Here is a 24,591-nt window from a genome sequence, read left to right as displayed (position 1 = left end):
TAGGTATTCTCATGACGATCATAGTGTGATAGTGGAATGGACATTTAATTATAATAAAATAACAATATACCTACATAATAATATGTTCTGAATTCTTTACATTTCAATTTTTTATAGAAACTTCATTCTGTTGTCAGTTAGAAATTCAGATATTTCCGCTTAATCAGGACCACTTTATTCGTATATATTTGAATAAATTTTATATACTTAAATATTTTAAATAATCCTAAAGATATGTAATACAATTTATTATAGGTTTCTGTCATAAATATCCAACCTATTCTAGACTTCTGAGCATAAAATAGGTTGGATATAAAATTCCTTATTAATGTGTCTTAAACCTGATTCAGTGAAATGAATTTATTATTTCACTATGATTCCCAATCCAGTTCGAGCTAGTATGCAGCCAATAAAAAGAATTTGTTTAGCATATTGTGTCAAAGGTATAAAATACATACCTACTTAATTTATTAATGTGTCTATCTGTCTGTCTGTTACTTTTCACGGTCCATCCACTGTAACGATTTTTATATGGTACAGAAATAGGTTGCATCTATTATACTACTATACCTTTTATCTCAAAAAAATCAAAGAGTTCTCACGAAATTTTTAAGAACCTAAATCCACACGGACGCAGACCCTGGCATTGTACCTACTTCTGTTCATTTAGATTTTCTGAATCACTAGCCATATTTTAAATGCGAAAGTGAGTCTGTTCATTAGTTTGTCCTTCAATCACGCCGCAATAGAGCAACGGATCGGTGTGATTTTTTGCATAGACTTGGAGAGTGACATAGGCTGCTTTTTATCCCGGAAAAGAACTTTGATAGGATTTTAAAAACCTAAGACCACGCGAACGAAGTCGCGGGCAGCTATTAGTGACAGAATTATTGATAACTATGGCTAAGTAAGAGCTGTTGAATGAGTAAGAGATATTGATGGAAAAAGTCGTCCTATAAAGTGTGTGTAATGAATATTAGAGGAATGTTCGCGACATCCAATAAAATCATCGAAGACGATTTACCACATGTTCTGCCTTGTATCTTTCGAAAGTAGGTGCACGGCTATTATTTTTACAACCAAAGGAACTAGCAGCCGCCCACAGCTTGACTCGCCGAAATATAAATCTTCTTAATTTCGTATCCAGTGAAAATTTTAGAAAATCCGGCTTTATTCCTTGTTTACGTACCTACATTACAAGGGGTTGAGCTGGGTGTTTCTTTTTATGTAAGACTAGCTGATGCCCGCAGCTTCGCCCGCGTGGATTTAGGTTTTTAGAAATCCCGTGGGAACTTTTGAGTTCCCAGGACAAAAGTAGTTTATCCGTACCGCGCGTCTTTACTTGGTAAATATACCTTCAATATCAAGTTATAACCGACGACAGTTTCTAAATCCCATCCACTTTGGTGATCAGATCCCCTGCAGCATCAGGATTGAGGAGTTGGAATCTAAATTTTTTATAGGGCAATGTCGCAAAGTTCCTCTATCGATTAAAAAAAAATTACTCAAATCGGTTCAGAAATCTCGGAGATTTCGGTATACATAGGTAGAAAAACACAACTCCTTTTTTGAAAGTCGGTTAAAAAAGTAGCCTATTTTACACCCTGATGAATCCTCTACTTGTCTGTGAAAGTCCCGTCAAAATCGGTTCAGCCGTTCCGAAGATTAGCCTTTTCAAACAGACAGACAGACAGACAGACAGACAGACAGACAGACAGACAGACAGACAGACAAAAATTTTAAAAACGTGTGATTCGGTTGTGCTATCGTTCAAATAACCATATGAGCTTTATATTAGGTAGTTATTTCGAAATTACAGACAGACACTCCAATTTTATTTATTAGTATAGATAACTCATCAACAAACTGTGTGTTTATTTCTAAGTTAAATTAGGTACTTATAGTAAAAAAATCTGTTGTATTATTACATAATATTTATCAATCGACTAAACCGATAAAAATGACGTCGTCGGTCCAACCTAAGGTGAAGCAGTTCAAACCTTTTAAAATACCTACTCTAAAATGTAGACAGTGGACACGTGGTCGTGCGATGACACAATGATTACGAATCTTTTAAAAATTGGTCAAGTCCGAGACTCTCATACGAAGGGTTCCGCGCCATCTTGCAAGAAATGCCATACTAATTTTTTAAATTATTACGGCGGGCATTTTGAAATTTTTGATAGCTACAATAGAAATACACATTTTACAAAATTTAATTTAATTATTATAAGTGGTTATATTATATTGTGCTGTACACTATATTATGGGAAGACACTGCCTCCTGAAACACAGTTTTCACTTCATCAGGAAGCAGGGCCTCACACCAAAGTCTGTAAATAATGTTCTGCTAACATAATAAAGATTATTAAAAAAAAAATTGTGAATATTTCAACTCTCTACCTATTACGGTTAATGAGATACCTAGCCCATTGACTAACAGACGGACGGGACGGGCGGGTATTAATATTACGGACGGAGGTTTAGTAATAGGGTCTCGTTAGCATCTTTCGTGTATGGAACCCTAAAAACGTGTTGTAAAAAAAGTTGCTATTCGATCAGTGTGACAAAAAGCAGAGGTATTTAGTACAGTTTGGGTACGGTACCTAAATTGCAAACAGGTTACGAAATAATATGTAACAATGCTTAAAAAAACAAAAAACCCGTGAATACCAACCTAAATATTATTTCTTGAGTATTCTAGATTTGACTTTCATAATATTATAGAGCAATTACCTAATACTTAAATTGTTTTAATATTTTGATTTCAAATACGACCATATAATATTATTCCATGCATTGATCCTGTTTTCTGCTATGGAGGTTCAAATAGCAAATAGAATTTTAAACTTGAGTCATCATAATCATATTATAGTTTTTTTTTTAAATTACATTATGCTTACAGAATAATAAATAAAAACTGGACTACATCAGTAATCATATAATTTTTTTATAAAATTATGTTCCCAGATTAATAAATAATTTAAATAATTTGATAAGTCACGCGATTTTTATTCGTCGTGTGACAATAGATTCCAATATAAAACATTTATTGATAAACTAATACTAAAAAAAATTAATAATAAAAAAAAGTATCAAAACCAGGTGAGGTAATAAAAATAACAAGTGACATTTTCCGTAGTGTTGCAGTTTTCAAACGCTAAAAAAATCGCTCCAGCATTCGGACAGACTCTATTGCATACAATAAATCAAGCGAAAAATGCGATTGGGCTTTATGCGCTACCTTATAATTGTTTTTAAGTTTTCCTCAATGAAGTCTATTAAATAAATTCCAAGATTATACATTAACAGGGCTCTCTCCGTCACTCGCTTCATACAATCGTAGTTCCAATTTCATTTGAATATTAAGAACCAAAGTCCATGAAATTTTGCAGACATATTCTAGAAACTAATATCTGTGTCTGTGGTGTTTTAGATTTTTCTAAAAATATGTAGTTTTAAAATTACAGGGGCTCAAAGATTTGTATGTAAATTTTTAAGACCGCGTTACTTTGAAATTAAATAGTTTACCAGAAATCTGGAAAACCATAAACATAGATATTAGTTTCTAGAATATGTCTGCAAAATTTCATGGACTTTGGTTACTTAATATTCAAATTGGAACTACGTTTGTATGAAGCGAGTGACGGAGAGACCCCTCTTAGTGACATAATTAGGCTATAAAAATCCACATTTAATTATAATAATAATTGAATAATTGAATATGGTCATAGATATGTAATATGGTATTCAAGACATTATGACTCTATGAACGTTGTACTACGAGAAGAGATAAATTTCGTTTTATGACTGCATTTGTGAATTTAGTGTATAGAAAAGAATTTGAGACATCAATTCTTATTATAGAAATAAATTCCGAGCTATTTTGTAGGTATCTACCTATTCCCAAATTTACGAATCTCTTTATATTTTAATAGGATGTAACATGCTATTTTAATATTAATAAAATTTAATGTACCATGATATATTGATAACCGTCTGCTATCGTGAGAATAAGTTTAAATGTTTTATCATTTTAATGACACATTTAAACTGGCCACCTACTTACTAAGTTAGCATACTTACCTATTTTTACTCTACGTACCTGCCGAATTTACATACATATAAAAAAATATAACAATGTTGGAATTTTAGCTGGTTTCGTCCATTAGGTATTTAAATATAATATCTTATTTGATGAGATCATTGACCGTGACCCTGTAGATTGTAGTCTGTAGAACTGATTAAATATCTATTACATAAGGTTTCGTAAAGTCGGTAGGTACCTATACAAGTAGCATACCTTATCTTGATAGCATGTTTGACACGAGTTTGCACTGAGGATTTCTTTTTTGTAAAAAGTAAACAATGATTAATCTATAAATAAAATAACTAACTAATGCTTGCAACTTAGTTTACGCAGATTTATATTTTCAAAAATAATAGTCCCAGGTCTTAAACTTATTACATGCAAAAATCACATCACACGCACGCACTTTCTTATGTTATAATATGGGTAGTATTATAAAAGGAGAAACTAACTGACTGAAATAATTTTAAAGTAAAGCTCAAATCGCAGAAACTTGAAACGAGACAGTATAACATGTAAGTTCTCTTAATTATTAACGCAAAGACTTTCACTGAGAAAGAATTTTGATGCGATCATTAAAACTTTCCGGCATCATTTCCCTCTCGATTTTAATATAGGTACCTCCAAGTCAAGAGTAAATAGGTACTCGTATCTTCTAAGTATGTGCACTCCATCTTATGCTGCATCCTCATTTGCGAGCAGGTCTGATTGCAGCCAAGCCCTTGTGTATAAATTAAAAAAAAACGTAAATCCAGGCGAACGAAATTGCAAGGCAAAAAACCGGTCAATTACAATTTTGTCTGATTGTTTCACATTACAGTCGATACCTACCATATAACTATGTAATGATGTGTTTAGAATTCTTTGGACAGGAAAGACGATAAAATAACAGCGACACAAAACAAGTATTAAGTAAAACATTGTTTCTATTCTACACAGTTGTTCTTCTTGTAAGACAAGTACTTCCAACAAATAGACTAGGAGTCGCTTAAATATAATTTTCTTGAAAAAACTTGGGTCTAGTCGAAAATGCATTGACCCACATAAAACGGAAACACCTTAGCGGACGCCAACTTCCGTAATCATAAACCCAATTAATGTAATTTATTTGACAGGTCCATATCACTGCCATATATCTGACCGTTCTATTTTGTTCGAAAACAACACCTGTCATTGTACTAGATCGCTAAACTATTATACTGCTGTAGTAACAGATAATAATAGTCCGGTCAATTTAAACCAAAAAAACGAGTGAAGCTATATAAATACGCAACAAGCTGAAAATTGGTGAAATCGTTCAAAATATAATTATGAATAAAATTTTGAAAGTTCTCTATCTTCATTATAATATTTTGAACGATTTCTCCAATTTTCAGCTGGTTGTAAATTAATGGAGCTTCGAATGTCTAAATTGACCGGACTATAAAATTCCTTCCAACCTTTGCCGCAGTCGGTATTAAAGGCAGTTTTGAGAAAAGGGCGGTCAAAATTTTGTCCTAATATTTTGTGTTTGCAAACTATAAGAGGCATAAAATCCAGATAGGACTAAAGATCTTTTGAAGACCTTGACTTTTCATAAATATGATTAAAAAAAATCGAAAAATCCGACTCAAGGCTCTCTCGATTATCATAACAGACGGCAGTGCAGGCAAGCTCTTAGCCTAGAGCAGTTGCTCTTAAATGAGTCGTTTCTTTTATGTTTTGTTCTCAGGCGGAGATAGCGAACATTATAGCTGTGGGGGGCGCTACAGACATGTCGGCGAGGCTGCTGTTGGGCGTGTCGGGGCAATTCTTCCGAATGAACAGCCGCTACATGTTCTACGCGGGCGCTCTATTTGCTGCTTTATTTAGACTAGGTAAGACATACTCTCTAAATTCAAATTCAAATTCAAATTATTTTTATTCAATTAAACTTTTACAAGTGCTTTTGAATCGTCAAAATAATCTACCACTGGTTCGGAATGCTGTTCCTACCGAGAAGAACCAGCAAGAAACTCGGCGGTTGCTCTTTTCAAATGTACAATTTACAATAATATGCCATACTGTATACAAGCAATTGCAGCGCCGTATATTGCTGGAGCGAATCAAATCCAAGCTTTTTTGTCATTTACATAATCTTCGATTGTATAATAAGCTTTTTCCAGGAGCATACTTTTAATAGATCCGTTCTCTCCGTTCATCCCTTCATTTCTAAATATAGTAGTCCTGGCAAGATACTACCCTTGAACCGTTTAATTGTTTCTACCGCCTTCTGTTGTTGGTCATTGGCGATGGTGGCAATTTGGTATTGTACGGTCGGCTTCATAATTCGAGTAGCAATTCCGCGAAACTATTGCATCAAAAACCTGTCGCAATTATGACCCTTTTCTATAGACACGCCACACACACACACCTACCTTACTGCATAACCGTGCAACGCGAATATGATCATTAAGGTGCTAAACAACTTACGGCCTTTGACTGTATGTGTTCTTTCACTTTGCGCGCTAGTCAGACTGACGGTCAGGTCCCGGGATCGAATTCCTGACCAACTAGGAGGCCGACTTCTTACCCTACCACCACTTTTAGTACCTTTAGTAGCTTTTAGCGCCTTGCTTAAAATAATTTCAAAACAATAAAACCAATATAAAACTGTTAAAATACCACCTCGGTTGATTTAAACGAAACCGTGTTTGTTATTTTTTCATGCCTCACAACTAAACCGATTTTAATGAAATTCAGCACAAAGCTAACTTACTCTACTAGGCAAGTAGTGAGATCAGATGCCGTTGTACGTTGATCGTGGCTACATCTACGTTTAACGGGAACCGCCGTTGAACATCGCGTTGTTGGCCGTTAATGTGGCTGGGATATTTAATAGACATGCATAGGTAGAAAGATTTTTTGTTCCATATAATATATAGATATCTCCTGAGGAAAACTAGGAATTTTTCATCAAGGCTGTTTGAAATAGGAGTCTGGAAAAACAACAACTTAATTACATCACGCACAGCCCTGGCGCCAAAAATTCCTCAGCTTTTGTGTTCCGAATACAAAAGGGATATATTGGCTTTTCTATTAATTATATCGTTTTTTCCAACTTCATAATTAAACAATTAAGGTTTTCCCTAACGTAAACTTAGATTTTCCAGGCATTTTCCGAGATAAAAAGGTCTATATGCACTTTCTATGTCTTTAACCAGGTATATCCTTGCAAAAATCACGTTGATCCATCAGGGGTGATTGAAGGATAAACAAGCAAACCAACAAATACACATAATCTCGCATTTATATAATACTAGATGGATTTCCAGGATATAAAGTTGCCCATGTGAATTTTTTTCAGAACCAATTTTTCTTCATATGAATCGGTTAGACGGATGGACCTTTAAGAATACCGTGGTAACTCTTTGATTTTCCGGAATAAAAAGTAACCTTTGTTCGTCCCCGGAATGTAAGCTGACTCTGTGCTAAACTTCATCAAACCCGATTATACCATTGGACCATGAAAAGCTAGCAGAGAGACACACTTTCGCATTTGTAATATTAAGTATGGATTGATGGAAAGTGATTGTATCTCTTCATCCATACCAATATTATAAATGCGAAAGTGTGTCTGTCTGTCTATCTGTCTGCTAGTATTTCACGGCCCATTCGTCCAACCGATTTTGACCAAATTTGGTACAGAGATAGTTTGCATCCCGGGGAAGGACCTAGTCAACTTTTTAAGAGTTCCCACGGGATTTTTTAAAACCTAAATCCATGCGGACGAAGTCACGGGCATCATCTGGTTTAATATAAATGAACCTTTTTTTCTTTTCAGTGTTTATCCAATTCACAACGTACATCCCTCTACTAATTCTGACGGGAATCCTGGGAGCGTTACGTTCCCTCGTACACATAGCACAGCCGATAGTAATGGCCGACCATGTCCCCATCGAGCGGTACCCGCCCGCTTATGGATTATACATGTTGCTGGCCGGAGCACTTAGCTTGAGTGTCGGACCTATGATTGGTAAGCATCGGTAATTAATTTAATTAATTCTCAATAGCTCAAGAGTTTGGGAACTGAACTGAAATGTGGAAATTCCTATTCAAATTCCACCCGTTAGAATTTTGCTGTAACTAATATTAGCATAAGCTATAATATTGCTAATTTGAAGGGAATATAGACTATATTATTAGCTATGTTCAACATCCCGTACACCCACTTTGAAAAAAAAAATACAGCAAATACTGAAACGATACTAAGTATGGTCTATTATACTCATAACAACCAATAGAAGATATTTTTATTTTAATTAAAATAATAAGTATTAAAATATTAAGTACCTAGTGTTTTAGTATTCGATCCTTAGTTGAACGATAGTATTATGATAAGAAAAATTATATAAAACTTTTGAACTGAGTTTGTAAAATCTCAATTCATACAACAGACAGTATAAAATTTTAGTTTCCGACCTAAAAAGCACGGATAAAAAAATTATAAGAAAAAATACTTTTATTGATAAAAAATATGGAGAAAAACTTAAACTTTTTACCCTCCGTTTATGAACCAGAAAATTGCTTTCATAAAGTCATATTTGAAAAAATAATACTTTTTATTAACATCATTGTTCATAATTTATGAAAATTCCTCAAAACGTAAATAATGCTTCACACGTACCCTTATCAAAATTATTATGATAAAAGTTTTATAAGTGTAGGCACCGTAGCTTTGTTCAGAAGCTGTGTAGGGAAAGTTGTAAGACTTTGGGCAACTTCCCGATTAATATTAAAGAGCTCGCCAAACACATTTTCTTGTTCTAAGTATAAGCAAAATTCGGAACTGTTGGAAATTCCGTTTCAGGACTTGTTGAATAGCAAGATTTCTTGAATTTAACTTGCTATTGAACTTTCAGTCACTTTCAGTTTGATTGGTTATTAAAGTAGGTATTAATTGAAATTAAAATTATGTACCTAGCTATTTTTTTTACTCCGATACAAGTTAGCCCTTGACTGCGATCTGACTTGTTGATATCTACCCCTGATTGGTTCCGGTACGCGGCGTCGTACTGGAACGTAAAATCGCATGGTCGTACGGCTTTGGCGGTAGGGTGGTAACTAGCCACGGCTGAAGCCTGCCGCTAGTCTCTAGACTAGACCGTTTGATATTTAATTGAGTTTTAAATATAGCAATGCGAGAACGATTTCAAATCCTAGTACTAATTGCTTAAACGAATGGATCGCTCTTACTTTCCAGACTCCAGAGTTTTCTTAAAGTATAAAAAGTTGCCGTAATTTTATCCGTAAAATTGTTTATGTTCCTACTTAAATATTGCATTAATGAACTTTATCCCGAAAAAAGGTTTAATTTAGTACAAGCTGCAAATTATATTACAAATTATTATTAAAAAACTAAGTAGCTGTTGCTCGTGACTTGGATTTAGTTATTTAAAAATTACGTGGGAACTCTTTGTTTTTCCGGGATAAAAAGTATCCTATGCCTAATGTCACTCTCCAGGTCTTTAACTATAACCATACAAAAAAATCATATCGATCCGTTGCTTCGTTACGACGTGATTGAAGGACAAATCAAAAAACCAGCAAACAAACACTAGAGCATTTATAATGTGGGCAGTGATAACTTTTTCTTTATTATCTTTTCAGGTTTCATACGAGATTATACAGGAAGCTACGCAATCGCGTTTGTACTGTTGGCGGTCTGCAACTTATGCTGTGTGGTTCCGTGGACTTTCGAGGCGATTATACTATTCATAAAGCGTAGACAGCGTAGCCCACAAACGTGATATTTTTATTTGTTATTTAAGGGACAAATCAAGGCTGAACTTTTGATAGGTCTTAACGCGCATAAGTAGACATCGATTTCAATGAAATCACCCAAAGAAATGTCTGTCCGTATGTGGGTACAAACAGCTTGTGCAAGTATTAACTCAGTTTCGAAAACTCTTCACTTTTCTTTATACATGACCTCACTTAGCCAGTATGGCGTTTCCATTTGAACTCATAAAAAGTGCTAAAACTTCGCCAGTTAAAACTTCGCTAGAAGTTATGCATAAATAGGGGGAAAAATTATAAGTGCAGCATAATTGATTCGCTTTTAGTTTTCTGTTTTATCTTGAGAAAAGTGTGCTTTAAATAAAAACGCCTTCTTTTAATAAAATGCAATTTATCTAACATGTGAATGCGCGATTTAGACACAGTAAGGTGCAATAAGTTACCTACCTGATTTCTACTGTGCTATTCTCTAACGTGATGTTGAGTTTGCAATCGAAACATGTTCTATGTATAGACTAACATCTACAGAAGTAAAAAAATATATCACTTCGTCAAAGTTAGAAACGATAATTGCGTTCAGCTTTGCACGTCCATTGCTCAACATAGGCCTTTCCCATAGAGCTCCACTGAACCTGGTCCTCAACCTTCTTCATCCAGATGCTTCCTGCCTACTCTTTAGATTGTCAGTCTACTGTAGACTTGAAGGCACCCCATATTAGGTAAAATACTTGTTCATGGTCTTAACTGCAATCATGACCTCCCCACTGTCACTTTATCTTGCTGATGATTTGGAGTTAGGGCCATTTCAGTAACCTTGATTCTTCTGTCGGATCTTTTCTTTTCTAATCTTATCCTTCAGAGAATACCTATGTAATGTAATGTAGACCTATGTTAGTGTCCACATGTTAGCACCCAAAGTAAAGACAGGGACTGGTTTAGAGAATAGTATTGTTGTTGAATTAATAAATGTTCTTTTAAGTTAGCCTACTCGTAAAAATGCTAATTGCAATGCAAACTGTTAGGAAATAGAAATACGATTTAAGTCATATCCATACTAATCCATACTAAGTAGTTAACTAACTAGTGTCTGTCTGTTACGTAACTAGTGTCTGTCTGTCTGTCTGTCTGCTACGTTTTCACGGTTCAACCGCTGAACCAATTTTAGTGTAATTTGGTACAGGCTTGGGATACATCCCGGGGAAGGACATAGGCTACTTTTTATCCCGGAAAATCAAAGAGTCCCTACGGGATTTAAAATAATCGAAATCCACGCGGGCGATGCCGCGGGCATCCCCTAGTCTACTATATAATAATATTGTGTTCATTTCCGTACTAAGATTTTATTATTATTAATTTATAGTGTTCTTTAGGTTTATTTATTAATTTAAGATTAGATTTAACTTATTCTACTAATGTAAATACCTATTTAGACATAAGAAGGATGTTTAAAATTATTATTTGGACAGTTTAGTGAAAAAATTAAATAACTAAGTAGGTATAGATAAAAGATATAAATAGTGTGTCAGTTTATTGTTTTTGTTATTTTACATAGTAAAACTATTGTAATACTCAAAGTAGTTGCTGGTTTTATAATATTGTCAGTCTTGATGTTCTATGATAATTTTATTATCACTAAGATAACGATCTCTTGACATAATTATAATAATATTAAATTTATGATTTGAAGTAATAAACCAGTAGAATATGTATGTAACTAACTCTTTTATTTTTATCCCGTTAGTCAATTCCTGAAATGATATTTGTCAATCCATTACCACTGAAACACAGTTTGATGAAAAATACGTTTTTTATAAAAATACTTTATACGCATGATAAATTTTACCTACCATTCGGGAATAAAGTAACTGGGTATCTGAGTATATATCACTGCAAGAATTTTGAGGATCGAATCATTAGTTTCAGAGTAGGTACCACCTATACTTATCTAAACTTACAATTTGATAGTGTTGTTCTAAATAATATTACGAGTATAAGCTGCGCTAAAATTCATTTAGGTCAAAGTAATTAAGAAGTTCATAACTATTCTTGGTTATCAGAAATTAACAGAAGAATTCCTATACCTACTATTTATTTAGTTTCATGTATTCATAACCTAGTCATAATGTGAATAGACACGAACAAAGAGGTGTTATCGCAGTACCTATTTAATAAACAATCCATACTATGTACACAGTACCAAAGGTACCTATATCATGTGCTATATTATGTGCCATTGCTTCGATGACTATGTTACAGTCCAACTACAAACTTTTACCAAGTCAAACTACAAACGACTTTTAATTGAAAAAATATCAGTCTTTCTCTCTGACACTCTTTACCGGAATAGGTGATCATTATTATTATTTATTTTTCTTATTACTGAGTGCCAATGGGCTACTCAATTGTTGTACTACGATCTAGCCTAATTTATGACTCATAAGTAGTTTAACTTTAACCTAAACTTATAAATTATCTTTGTATACTACAAATTGTCCATTGACGCATCGTAGTCTTTCTTGATTATTTACACTTTGTTCAAGGGTTCTGGCATTTATCATTAAACTGATAAATAATGCATAATATAAGATTACGTTGAATGTGGCGCAGAACCAAAACGGAGCACCCGGACTTCACGCGGTCTTGTCTTGCCTAATTCCTACCCCTAGTGTTATTGAGCGCGAAGCGCGAATGAAGAGAGCCTACGAATGAAGGGTGGATACGACAGCGAAGCTGATGACCTCCGTAGTGAAGCGAAGGTAGGTGTCGAGTAGGTGAAGCTTAATGAAGGGGCAATGAAGTGAGTCTTTTGGCGTAACCCATTTAGAAACGCTCTTGGGGTAGGACAGATAAAACTGGGTGGACTTTAAAACTACATTTAACTGATATTTTTAGTCAGTTTTTTTTTTCAGTCAAAATTCGTTTTGACTAGATGAGAGTTTTGACTGTAACAGCTATAGTCCTTTATCTCATGTATCCGATAGTTTAGTATGACTTTAGTCGACCCGTGGCGTGCTGCGTTAACCGAACATAAAACTGTGAAAATGAATACGGAAAATTCAAAGGAGGGTCCAAAAGATACCGTACCTGATAAATGGGGATACGTTGTATGTTTTGGCATCATTATCATTTTTGTAAGTACCAACACACTTGCTTTTGTCTTTACAATATATTTATATGAGTAGAAGTAGGTATGTGTACACATTTCTCTAAATCTACACTAGCGGCACGCTATGATGGCCGGTTTGACACATTACAATAGTGATGTGGAATGTCAATTTATTCTCGAACAAAAAACAATTAAGTTTTGTTTTTGTACCTGATTAAATAGGTTTAATAAAACAAAAATGTATATGTTTATTTAATTTATTTGAACGAACTGAATATTTGAACGAAAATGAATATACATACTTTATATGCACACAAGAAACATATGAATACAAAAGATACCAAAAAAGGTGCCACAAAAGGCCATAATTAATCAGATTCGTCCATACTACTATTTTCACTGTCGTCACTGCTATCATCACATACATTAATAATTATATGTTCGTTTTCTATAATATTATCTATTTTCACATCTCTTTCATAATCTTCCCTTATTAATTTAACAGTTCTATTCACAACCTTTTCCCAGTCTCCTTTAGTCACATGTTCACAAGCTTCTTCTAATAATTTTAGCATTTTTTTTGTGGTAAATGGGGGTTCTGTATTGTGTCTTGCAGCATATCCCTTAATTTGAGCCCACACCAACTCAATCGCATTATACTCACAATGGTAAGGCGGTAACCGTATAACTCTGTGCCCATGTTCTAATGCTATTTCGTCAATGACGTATCGGATCTTGGTTGGTTTGTTTTCTTTTAAAAGACGTACTAATTCCGCTTTTAACATATTCATGTTTGCATCTACGCCATTTTTACGAAGCCATGCGACGATATCAGCTTTCTTTTGGGATTGGGCAGGTGGCTTGTCAATTTGCATCGAGTGGTATGGGGCGTTGTCCATAATTATAATAGATGGTTCAGGGAGGCTACACAACATTGAGGTAAACCATTCAGTAAACTTTTCTCCATTCATGTCTTCATGATAGTCTCCAGTGGTTTTTGACGCAAAAGCCATGAGAGAACCTTCGACAAACCCGTTGATGGTTCCGGCGTGACAAATTATAAGTCGCGATCCTTTTCCTACAGGAACTTTGGAAGTAGATGCTGCTGTGTCATCGTTCCAAGAACGGCCTACAGTATGGTTAGCATTAAGCCATGTTTCATCCAAGAACACAACATTTTGCCAATTTTTGATTTCTTTCACTTGCCGTAAAAAAGTATACCTTGCCATCGCTATATCAAATCTTTCCATCAATATTTTGCGTTTGTTACATTTTTTGTATCGAAATCCAATGGTCTTCAAAATCTTCGTTAAAGAACTTTCCCCACCGAAGAATAATCCAGCTTCCTTCAGTGAATGCACCAACTTTTTTCTTGTTGGATACTCCTTCTGTAAATAGTAGCCGTAAACATGTCTTCGGATAGCATCGGCATCAAAGCTATCGATGCCTACGACTGGTTTTGCTCGTTTTCTCTTTTTTGGTGTGTGAAGTTTATTTTCTTCTGTGCCAGTCTCGCCATATTTTTTTTTTAGTTATCCGTCTAACAGTTCGTTGTCCAATATTAAGCGCATCAGCTACGCGTTCAACCACTGACGTTATAGGTAAAATTGGCCCTCCATTTTGAGCTTCACGATCGAAATAGTTACGAAGGCGTATTACGAACTCACGTGTCTGACTATTTAGAACAGTTCTCTGCGTACGTTCGGTCATATCGACGAAATCCACAACAAAGGGCTTGAACAGAGTCCAAATTAACGAGCAAGGGTCAACAGTAATGCAGTATCAATATTTGAAATCCAAAGCCAGGTCAAAACTATATCACAATCGCATTGCACTGACAGTTTATACTTTTCGAAGCAACGTCAATTCGAAACTGCTTTGTTTTGCATTGAGCATTGACGCGAGTTTGCCGGAGGTAGTAGTTGTGCTAGCCAGCGATCCTATGTGACGATCGTATTAGATTCCATTTTTAAAAATTTATTGATATTTTTTTGCGATTTCAGAGGTTTGTCCACATAGTGAAAATTGTTCATATTCACAAGTACATTCACCCCTTAAATGGTGCAAACTGATTTTTCTACACTTGTATACATTTAAGAAATCAATTTAATAAATAAATTTTGAGTCCTAAACCTAAAACTACATTCGATAAAATTTATGAATCTCTGCACATCACTATCGTCAATAAAGTAATACAATTATTTCCTTCAAAGTCGTTATCAATTAATACGGAACTTCATGAGCGGACAAACGTCAAACCGGCCATCATAGCGTGCCGCTAGTTTAGTTATATATAGTTTTATGCTTTGAATATGTCAAATATCTTTAACTGTGGTAATCGTCATTTATGACACGTATCGTAATGATTGTCACTGAATACCGTATTATTTTTAACCCCCGACCCAAAAAGAGGGGTGTTATAAGTTTGACGTGTGTATCTGTGTCTCTGTGTATCTGTCTGTGGCATCGTAGCGCCTAAACGAATGAACCGATTTTAATTTAGTTTTTTTTTGTTTGAAAGGTGGCTTGATCAAGAGTGTTCTTAGCTATAATCCAAGAAAATCGGTTCAGCCGTTCGAAAGTTATCAGCTCTTTTCTAGTTACTGTAACCTTCACTTGTCGAGGGTGTTATAAATTTTTAATTTAGACTTGTGATTAGTAGTTATCAAGTAGCTAATTTATTTTCGATATCATTAAACTGTATCACACGTAGGTAATAGGAAGGTATTTCTAACGACGCATAATACTCGTATCTACCTATTATGAATTTATAGTATCCGGTGTCCGGTAACATGGAAAGATACAATCAAATTACCAAACAAACATTTTTTTTATTAAGTTTAAAATTAGCGGTTTGAAAAGTATGTCGCAATATCATTGCAATGTTTTGATTTGAGTATTTCGATTAAAAATACTATATAGTATAACAGTACAATTCGTTGTAACTGTTTCCCGAGCGTTATTTACCTACTTACCTAGGTGATTTGTACGTAAAAAAACAATTCTTTATATATTGTATAATTACTTGGGATTTTTTTATCCTACATGAATCCTTAATTTTCCCGAAATAAAAAATACAATACCTATGTGCTTTTTCAGGTAGTATTCACATTGTGCAGATTTCGTTGAAAGCAGATCAATAGATATAGTAGTGAGGCTAATATGAATTAACTAAATACCTTTTCGTAATTATTGGATACGGTCTATCTAAGTTTGCAAAAGTTATATTGTTCGATATTATTATAATAGTAGACACAATGTTAATTATGTTAAGTCAATCGCTTAACATAGTGTACACAATTATTCCGATACTATTACCAAAGATAACAAATAATGCAAATGTGATGATTAATATTCATTAAAGTTATTATGTGCTACACGCGCAGTACACATTGAAAGTTTCACCACTAATCTTTACTAATTACTTAGGTTATAAACCCTGGAACTACTGAACCGATTTTGAAAATTCTTTCACCAGTAGAAAGTTACATTATTCCTGAGTGACATAGCTTATATGTATATTTTTAAAAATATAGAGATCCAAAAAAAATTTGCAATAAGCTACCTGCGCGAAGTCGGGGGTGGAAATCTTTTGAACGCACAGTTCCCCGATGAACAATTGGTTTTTTAAATTCACTATAAGCTCACGCTTGACGACGATCACACCTGATTGGAAGTGATGATGTGACCTAAGATGGAATGGGTTCGCCTAGAAGGTGTCTATTCACCCTTGTTTTAAAGATACCCGTATTATAACTGGTAGGAAACATTGATCTCGGAAGAGTATTCCAAACCCTAACCAAGCGTGTAAGGAATAATGACGCAAAGCGTTTCGTGTGCGTAGAAAGAATATTGAGGATATAGGGATGGAAACTCGCTTGTGGTACATTGGTACAAAGATGAGGAGGGGCCAATATCAAATAGCTACTAAGTACACTCTCCAAAATATATCCTGTAAAATACCGATAAAGCCAGCAGCTACCCTGCGGCTTGTCATTTGTAGATCCCGTTTTTTACAAGAGTATATTTTCAGATCGCGGGCATCGGCCACGTGAACTCATTTGGTTTAATATACAAAGATTTTATCGCCGACACACATTCCAGTGCCAAATCTCTGACAACGGCGCACGGAGTTTTCTCAATTATGTTAGCCATTGGAGGTCTGTATTTTGTAACTTTGTTTATAAATGAAGGAATTAGGATGAACCACATAACTAAATTTTTGACAGAAATTAAAAGCAACAGAAATACACACTCTGCGAAAACTCTTTACGTTCATACGCTTGCGACAGACAGACGGACGAACAGTCGAGGCTTAGTAATAGAATCTCATTTGCACCCTTCGGATACGAATTTACGGAACCCTAAAAAACTACGCTTCGCTAAGATTTAGGTACTCGAATATGAAAAAAATACCCTCAATATTTTATTACAAGAAACTTTTCTTTTACAGGCTTAACTCTCAATGTGATAGCAAAAAGATGCTCTTTGAGATTAGGGGGCTTTATAGGAGCCTTAATAATGTCGGCTGGTTCCTTTGTAACGGTTTTTATATCAAGCACGGACCAGTTGCCCTTCACGTTTGGAGTGCTGCAAGGAGTTGGTTTCGGGATGATTGTCCCCGTTTGTTATTCCACTTTTAATCACTACTTTGTAAGGAAAAGAACTCAAGTGATGAGCTTCATAAAAGCGACCCAAGGAGTCATACTAATTTTTTATCCACAACTCCTCAAAGTATTATTATCGTGTTATGGATTTAGGTCGACACTGCTTCTAATTAGCGGAATTTCACTACACACCTTTCCCGGCATGGCTGCTATGAAAACTTATACGAAGACCATTAAAAATAGAACAGCAAGTATTTTTATCTCATCAAAATATTATATAATGTGGTGTTGATAATGTATTTTAAAATACTGGTTCTGTTGTAGATGTGGTGTTATTAGAAAATAGTGCTAACCATCACGAAAATCTCGATTTACTGAATGAACACAAAAATAGTAAGGAATCAAAAATAGATGTAATAACAACGAATAGAAATATGTCACTGACCTTATTCGGGTAATTATTTTTATGTTATTTTGTCTACTACAAAGTTATCTCTGTCAAAATTTTGATTTTTAATTTTTTATTTTACAGGCACGATTTATTACAAATGTTAAATGTTCAGATCCTAAAGGATCCAGTGTTCTGTAACATTTGTATCGGACAGAGCTTCGTCAATTTCTCAGATGTGATATTCTTCGTTTTACAACCGATGCTCTTCTATCAATATGGACTAAATACAGTAAGTTTAAGAGGGGTCTCTCCGTCACTCGCTTCATACAAACGTAGTTCCAATTTCATTTGAATATTAAGCAACCAAAGTCTGAAATTTTGCAACATATATTCTAGAAACTAATATCTATGCCTGAAGTTTTCCAGATTTCCGTTAAAATATTCGGTTTCAAACTTACGCGGTCTTAAAAATTAACATACAAATCTTTGAGCCCCTGAATTTTAAAACCACACATTTTTAGAAAAATCTAAAATACCACAGGCACAGATATTAGTTTCTAGACTATGTCTGCAAAATTTCATGGACTTTGGTTGCTTAATATTCAAATGAAATTGGGACTACGATAGTATGGAGTAAGTGACGGAGAGAGCCCTGTTAATTTCTTTCATTAGAGCCGGTGCATTGACAATAAAAGTAATTTGAGCTCCAATTCAAGTTGCACACCATATAAAACTAATGTTCTTATAGTATCCAAAATATCTTTCAGAATCAAGTCGCAGCGTGTATTTCTATAAGCGCCGGCGCAGACGTTGCTGGCCGTTTTGGACTTGCATTTATAAGTAGCATTGTTTCTATAAATACAAGATATATATTCTACGTGGCAACAATGTTCACTCTAGCAGCGAGAATAGGTATCAGAACTATTATACTTATCAAGTATTTTATTCTAAAAGTTTTCTGCAAATAGATAGGTATAATGATCATTAAATAAATGTAGGTGATATTTTTAATTAAACACTTGTGTACAAAGTTACAAAAGTTTATCTCATCGCATGAACGTCATAGCAATAAATTACAAAGCACTTAGCAATCATTTACAATTTAAATCACACTTAGATACTGTACAGCATCTATTGTTGTTTAGAATGATGATTTAGGTAAGTACCTACCTCCTACAAGCGATATCTATGTATCTTAATATTATCTTATTTTACATCAATATACCTCACGAACAGATAACCTGGTAAAGTACTTAAAAGGTCAATAAACAGCCACTGATACCAGACTTATTATAGAGTAATATCACAGATTTAGAGATCACAGCTTATAATATTTTATACTAGACTAGCGACCCGCCCCGGCTTCGCACGGGTGTTCCGGGATAAAATATAGCCTATACGGATTCGGAAGAATCCCTCTAAGTAATGGTAAAAGAAATTTTGAAATCGGTCCAGTAGTTTTTGAGCCTATTCAATACAAACATACAAAAATACAAAGGTTTCCTCTTTATAATATTAGTATAGATGACGCCCGCAGCTTCGCCCGCGCGGATTTATGTTATTAAAAATCCCGTGGGTCAGGTTCGTGTGATTCAGTTATGGTACAGTTCAAATCACCACATGAGGTAGTTAATTTGAAATTACAGACGGACAGTTAAATTTTTTTTAATTTAGATATGATATTGATTAGTTAAGATATTGATTACCCATAGAGAAAAAAACTGTTTTATTATATTCATGAGCGGCTGTAAAGAAATAAATAAAAGATTGTATTAAACCTATCATTTTATGAATTGTTTTTATAACAGTAAATCATATTATTGCCTGTCACTATTAATTATTATTAATGAGGTTTTAACTCTTCCAGGATATAAATAAATTAACCGATATATATAACGCAGTACGGGTTTCCCTTTCTTTTTGAAGTATTTTTCTGCTTGGCCTATTTTCAAGTGTATTTCGTTAATATTATTTTTATCACCTACGAAATAAGAATATAATATTATCGTAATAACTTACTGTGCGGCCTTGGGGTGTATTTCACTATAATGTCCGCAGAGGGAGGTCTCTTATTTAGGCGCAACGCATAACTACAGAGTGAAGTTTCCACTCTCCACACTATTCTTCAGGAAAAAGATGTAACAAATCAAACCCAGCTTTATTTACTTTAGCATAGCGGCGGGCGACTCTAAGTCCGCCATGTTTTGTTTTTATTAAACCAATGTCAACCTATGCCAAAGAAAATAAAACTGAATTTAAGTTTATTTTCGAAAAAGAAAACTGCACTCCGGTTGTACTTGTCTCCGTAGGAGTGCATTGCATCTTCGTGTTTACTCAAATCATAGATCAGTCCGTATATTTTTCAGTGATTCTGCAAGTCCGTCAGTTTATATGGCTGGCTGTAGTAACGAGCCTGCTTGGAGTCCTTCGAGCGTGGTTGCACATCGCAAGCCCCCTCGTCATTTCCCATCACGTGACACAAGATGATTTTACAGGCGCTTACGCACTGTTCATGCTCTCTACTGGCCTTGTTAATGTCATCTTTTCTCCTATTATAGGTAAGTAATAACCGATCACTATTTATTAGGGTTCCGTACCTCAAAAGGAATAACGGAACCCTTATAGCATCACTTTGTTGTCTGTCTGTCCGTCCGTCTGTCTGTCCGTCTGTCTGTCTGTCCATCCGTCCGTCGTGTCTGTCAAGAAACCTATAGGGTACTTCCCGTTGACCTAGAATCATGAAATTTGGCAGGTAGGTAGGTCTTATAGCACAAGTATAGGAATAAATTTTTTAGAACAGATTTTTATTTATTTTTATGCATAATAGTTTTTGATTTATCGTGCAAAATGTTGGAAAAATACCCGAGTACGGAACCCTCAGTACGCGAGTCTGACTCGCACTTGGCCGGTTTTTTTCCATATCATCATTACCATTATTCAATAGTAAGCACTACTATAATCGATTTCTTTGTCCTGATTATGTAGAAATCAGTTTTTTGTCACGACTTTGTCCGCATTGATTTAGGACTTCTAGGGAGTTGATATGTTATTGCAGGCACCCCGGGTGTAAAGACAAAATTTATGGCGTTCTATAGAACGGAGCAAGCGTCTGCCGCGAGCCCGTTTCGTTCCATAGAACGCCATACATTTTGTTTTCACAGCGTCCCCATCCGCGTGTCTGGAGCGCTTGCTATTGCCTTGAAAATCCGGTTAGAATTTCTCAAAATCCTTTCGTAATACGTACCTATCTGCGTTGTAGAGAAAACCAATATGCAAAAATAGTATCTAGATCCAGATGTTTGAGCTGTACGTTGATATTTTCAACATGGGGTTATTCAAGGGGCGGACCAACAAATGCCTGAAAGGCCGGCAACGGTACCTCGGTGCTGCAAATGTTCATGGGCGGCAGTACTCACTTACCACCAGGTGACCCGCCTGCTCATTTGCTCGCTATTTTGTATTTAAAAAAAAAAGTCAGGTTACCTTTGGCTTGCGTTGCAATGCGACTCGCGCGCGGTACGTTTGATGGTATCGATATAAATCTTCACGCAAGTGCTGAGTTGAAAACAACGATACCAAGTTTCAACTCAATCAGATGAAGGATTTGCGAACGCATAAGTAACAGACAGACAGACAAACACTAATTTCTTTATGCATATTATGTATATAAATGTTACCTAAGGATCTAATATAACTTTATATAAAAAATCTGTAATTTTTAAAGATTCTTTCGTCATTATGGTAATTGGGCGTTGCTAGTTAAACAAAAGTGGTCATATTTTTCCATCTTATTGTTTTTTTGGCCTCAATATTTATCTGGCATACACTTTGCAATGATTCACAACAGAAAGCTAGATTTTTAATCTCGGTCAGCTCTCCAGAGAGAAAATTAAATGTCAGGTCCGCGGCACAAGTGCTTAACCTAAAATTAAAGTTGAACGTGAAAACTTTTCAAATTAAAATCCTTGCGACACATTAAGCTTCCGCTGTCAGAATATTACTTCGAATCATTTTTCCGAGCGTTAATTTTGGAGCCTCGTTGGTTGAAACTTGTTCACATACATTCTGACACTCTGCTATTGCAACTGTGTAATCCATATACATACCAACCCATACCATCTATACAACATACTAAATACTCGATATTATAATTGCAAAAGTGTCTGTCTGTCTGTATTAGCTTTCATGACCACACCGTTTAGAAACCGATTTTGATGCTGGTACGGAGATAGATTACATCCCGAAGACAGACATGGCTATTTTTAGTTCGAAAAATCAAAGATTTCTTACGGAGTTTTTAAAGGCCTATTCATTTATCCGATTTGGAAATAAATTTGTACAGACTACGGAGATGAAAGAGCAACCGCCGAGTTTCTTACTGGTTCTTCTCAGTAGGAAAGGCATACCGAACCAGTGGTAAATTGTTTTGACGATTCAAAAGCACTTATAATTATAGCTATATGGCTTTCATCACGAAGACGGACATAATGCTACTTTTTTAAGCGGAAATCAAAGAATTGCACGGGATTTTTAAAAACCTAAATCCGCGCGGACGAAGTGGCGGTCAACATTTAGTACCTAAAACATAATGTATTTGTTTCTCATTGTAAGTACTCTGCAGTCTGCACTAACATTGAAACAAATCACCATTTTTGGACTACTGCTATTTGTAATAGTTTGTTTCTAGCTGATTGTTTTAATCAAAAACTTTCATTCCATGTCGTGTTTGTCTATACAAGGCAAATATGAAGTGAAATTCGAACAGGAAGGATTTGCATGATTGCAAAACTCACGCCACTTACTTATCGTAGATTGAAAACTTGCACAGCGAAACACATTCGCACATTTTCCTAGCATATATAGAACCAATTTTCCAGCGCATATTGCTTCTCGGAACGTATTTTTAGATTGAAGTGTTTATTCACGCCAAAGTGGAGCGATGCTAGACGTTTTCAGTTCTGCTGACATCTAAATAGATTCATGCGGTGAATGGATTTATTTTTATTGAACGAAATTGGTTCGAATAACTGCACAATTGAATGACGGACAAACTAGGATACCATTGTGTATTCCTTGTGACCTTTCATGCATTAGCAGGGCTCTCTCCGTCTCTTACTCCATACAATCGTAGTTCCGATTTCATTTGAATATTAAGCAACCAAAGACCATGAAATTTTGCAGACATATTCTAGAAACTAATATCTGTGCCTGTGGCGTTTTAGATTTTTCTAAAAATATGTAGTTTTAAAATTACAAGGGCTCAAATATTTGTATGTGAATTTTTAAGACCGCGTAACTTTGAAACCGAATATTTTAACAGAAATCTGGAAAACCACAGGCATAGATATTAGTTTCAAGAATATGTCTGCAAAATTTCATGGACTTTGGTTGCTTAATATTCAAATGAAATTGGAACTACGTTTGTATGGAGCAAGTGACGGAGACCCTCTTAATAAATAAAGTTTATTAGGCGTTATTCGATGAAGAACAGTGATAAAATATTTACTAATTCTGTATCTGTATAGGAAGATTTTTTGTTCAAATACTGACCTAAACCTTTTTAGTACATAGAGGGTCTGAATCGTTAAATGAATTTTCCACTGCACTGCTTCGGATTCATGCCATTTTTTTCCTCTTTTCGAATATTCAATTTACAGTTATCGTTTTTTGTTGCAGGTCTGATAAAAGACGTATACCAAGACTATGTTCCAGCTTTCTATGCTTTGACTGCATGTTGTTTACCCTGTCTGCTACTCTGGCCAGCGGAGTATTATATAAAAACTAATTTAAAACAGTAGATTTATAGCAAATTAATATTCAATATTTATTATTATTTATTTATACTAAGGAAGCACCAAAACTCTAATTAAAGTATTTTTAATGACTTCCTATTTTGATTCGCCCTACAACCTTCGAATATTTAGCGTACTACTTTTGGTAATATAAAGCGAAAGTAGTCTGCCTGTTATGTCTGTTACCTTTTTACGGCCCATCCGTATACCTAGCCGATTTTGATGAAATGTATGTACAGAGATAAATTGCATCCCGGGGACGAAAATCAAAGAGTTTCCACGGGATTTCTAATAATCGAAATCCACGCGAACGAAATGGCGGGCATCAGCTGCTGATATTGGAAAAAATAGAAATAATAATTAAGTATATAGAAAAAATTGAAATAAGAAAGCTTCATACTTAGCAACAAATTCTTGAAAATACAGAGAATATAAGAGTTCCCATTAGAAATCACAAGCTTTGCTAAAATTCGATAAAGAAGTGTTGACTCCTAATTATACCCAGGCTTGTCACGAACAGTGCCCCAGGTCAAGTCGCCACTTAACCTGCCGGCAAGTTATACCTATAGGTACCTATTATACGCATGCTTTTATGGTTTGTAGCTACTACTTACTAAAGTTTTCATAAAACGTAAACTTATTGAAAAATCCTATTACCATAAATATTTAAGTGATAAGAAAGCTCGCAAATGAGTTGCTTAACAGCTTCAAAGCTGTTAAGTTAGTGCTAATAAGTTTAAGTGATTTTGTGAAGTGGTAATGGTAAAAAGAATTCCCGGCTGAGTTTGTTGTGGGCTCTTCTCAGACCTGGGTGCGTTTGGAACCCTCGTAGCTTTAATTGTTGGTTT

At 35.0% G+C, this 24,591-nt stretch overlaps 3 protein-coding genes across 8 annotated transcripts in view; 2 read left to right on the top strand and 1 right to left on the bottom strand.

Moving 5' to 3' along the window:
• The window catches only part of LOC123870201 (monocarboxylate transporter 9-like), a 34,978-nt gene extending 24,060 nt beyond the window's left edge, over positions 1–10,918 (top strand). Inside the window, exons 6-9 of one of the 2 annotated variants that reach the window (XR_006797027.1) lie at positions 5,802–5,946; positions 7,893–8,084; positions 9,719–9,958; positions 10,875–10,918. Coding sequence is in view for 1 of the 2 variants with exons in the window: in XM_045913407.1 (XP_045769363.1) it covers positions 5,802–5,946; positions 7,893–8,084; positions 9,719–9,858 (477 nt within the window). In the remaining variant the exon portion in view is untranslated. Of the gene's footprint in view, positions 1–5,801; positions 5,947–7,892; positions 8,085–9,718; positions 9,976–10,874 lie in introns of those variants that run through there. The other variant, XM_045913407.1, reaches the window with a different exon arrangement.
• LOC123870097 (solute carrier family 12 member 6) overlaps positions 1–24,591 on the bottom strand; it is a 346,267-nt gene that overhangs the window by 240,897 nt on the left and 80,779 nt on the right. The gene's annotated exons all lie outside the window — the stretch shown is intronic.
• LOC123870208 (monocarboxylate transporter 1-like) lies at positions 12,788–23,835 on the top strand. 2 transcript variants are annotated; one of them, XM_045913425.1, is made up of 8 exons: positions 12,788–12,978; positions 16,987–17,113; positions 17,407–17,811; positions 17,900–18,014; positions 18,093–18,240; positions 18,719–18,863; positions 20,318–20,509; positions 23,628–23,835. In XM_045913425.1, the coding sequence occupies exons 1-8, from the start codon at positions 12,835–12,837 to the stop codon at positions 23,747–23,749; spliced, it is 1,398 nt and encodes a 465-aa protein (XP_045769381.1). In that variant the 5' UTR covers positions 12,788–12,834; the 3' UTR covers positions 23,750–23,835. The 2 variants fall into 2 exon arrangements, with proteins under 2 accessions (XP_045769381.1, XP_045769373.1); XM_045913417.1 differs by having other exon boundaries at positions 12,789–12,978; positions 17,885–18,014.

This window comes from Maniola jurtina, chromosome 2 (assembly GCF_905333055.1).
Source record: "Maniola jurtina chromosome 2, ilManJurt1.1, whole genome shotgun sequence".
Taxonomy (NCBI): Eukaryota; Metazoa; Arthropoda; class Insecta; order Lepidoptera; family Nymphalidae; genus Maniola; species Maniola jurtina.
The sequence above is the reverse complement of the archived record's forward strand: the minus strand, read 5'-3'. Positions and strand labels throughout refer to the sequence as shown.

Excerpts from the sequence above, each read along its gene's own strand:
- LOC123870208 (XM_045913417.1), top strand. The coding sequence starts at position 12,835 with ATGACTTTAGTCGACCCGTGGCGTGCTGCGTTAACCGAACATAAAACT. Across the intron at positions 18,241-18,718 it reads ATCAATATGGACTAAATACA|AATCAAGTCGCAGCGTGTAT; the intron begins GTAAGTTTAAGA and ends AATATCTTTCAG. Across the intron at positions 18,864-20,317 it reads CACTCTAGCAGCGAGAATAG|TGATTCTGCAAGTCCGTCAG; the intron begins GTATCAGAACTA and ends TATATTTTTCAG.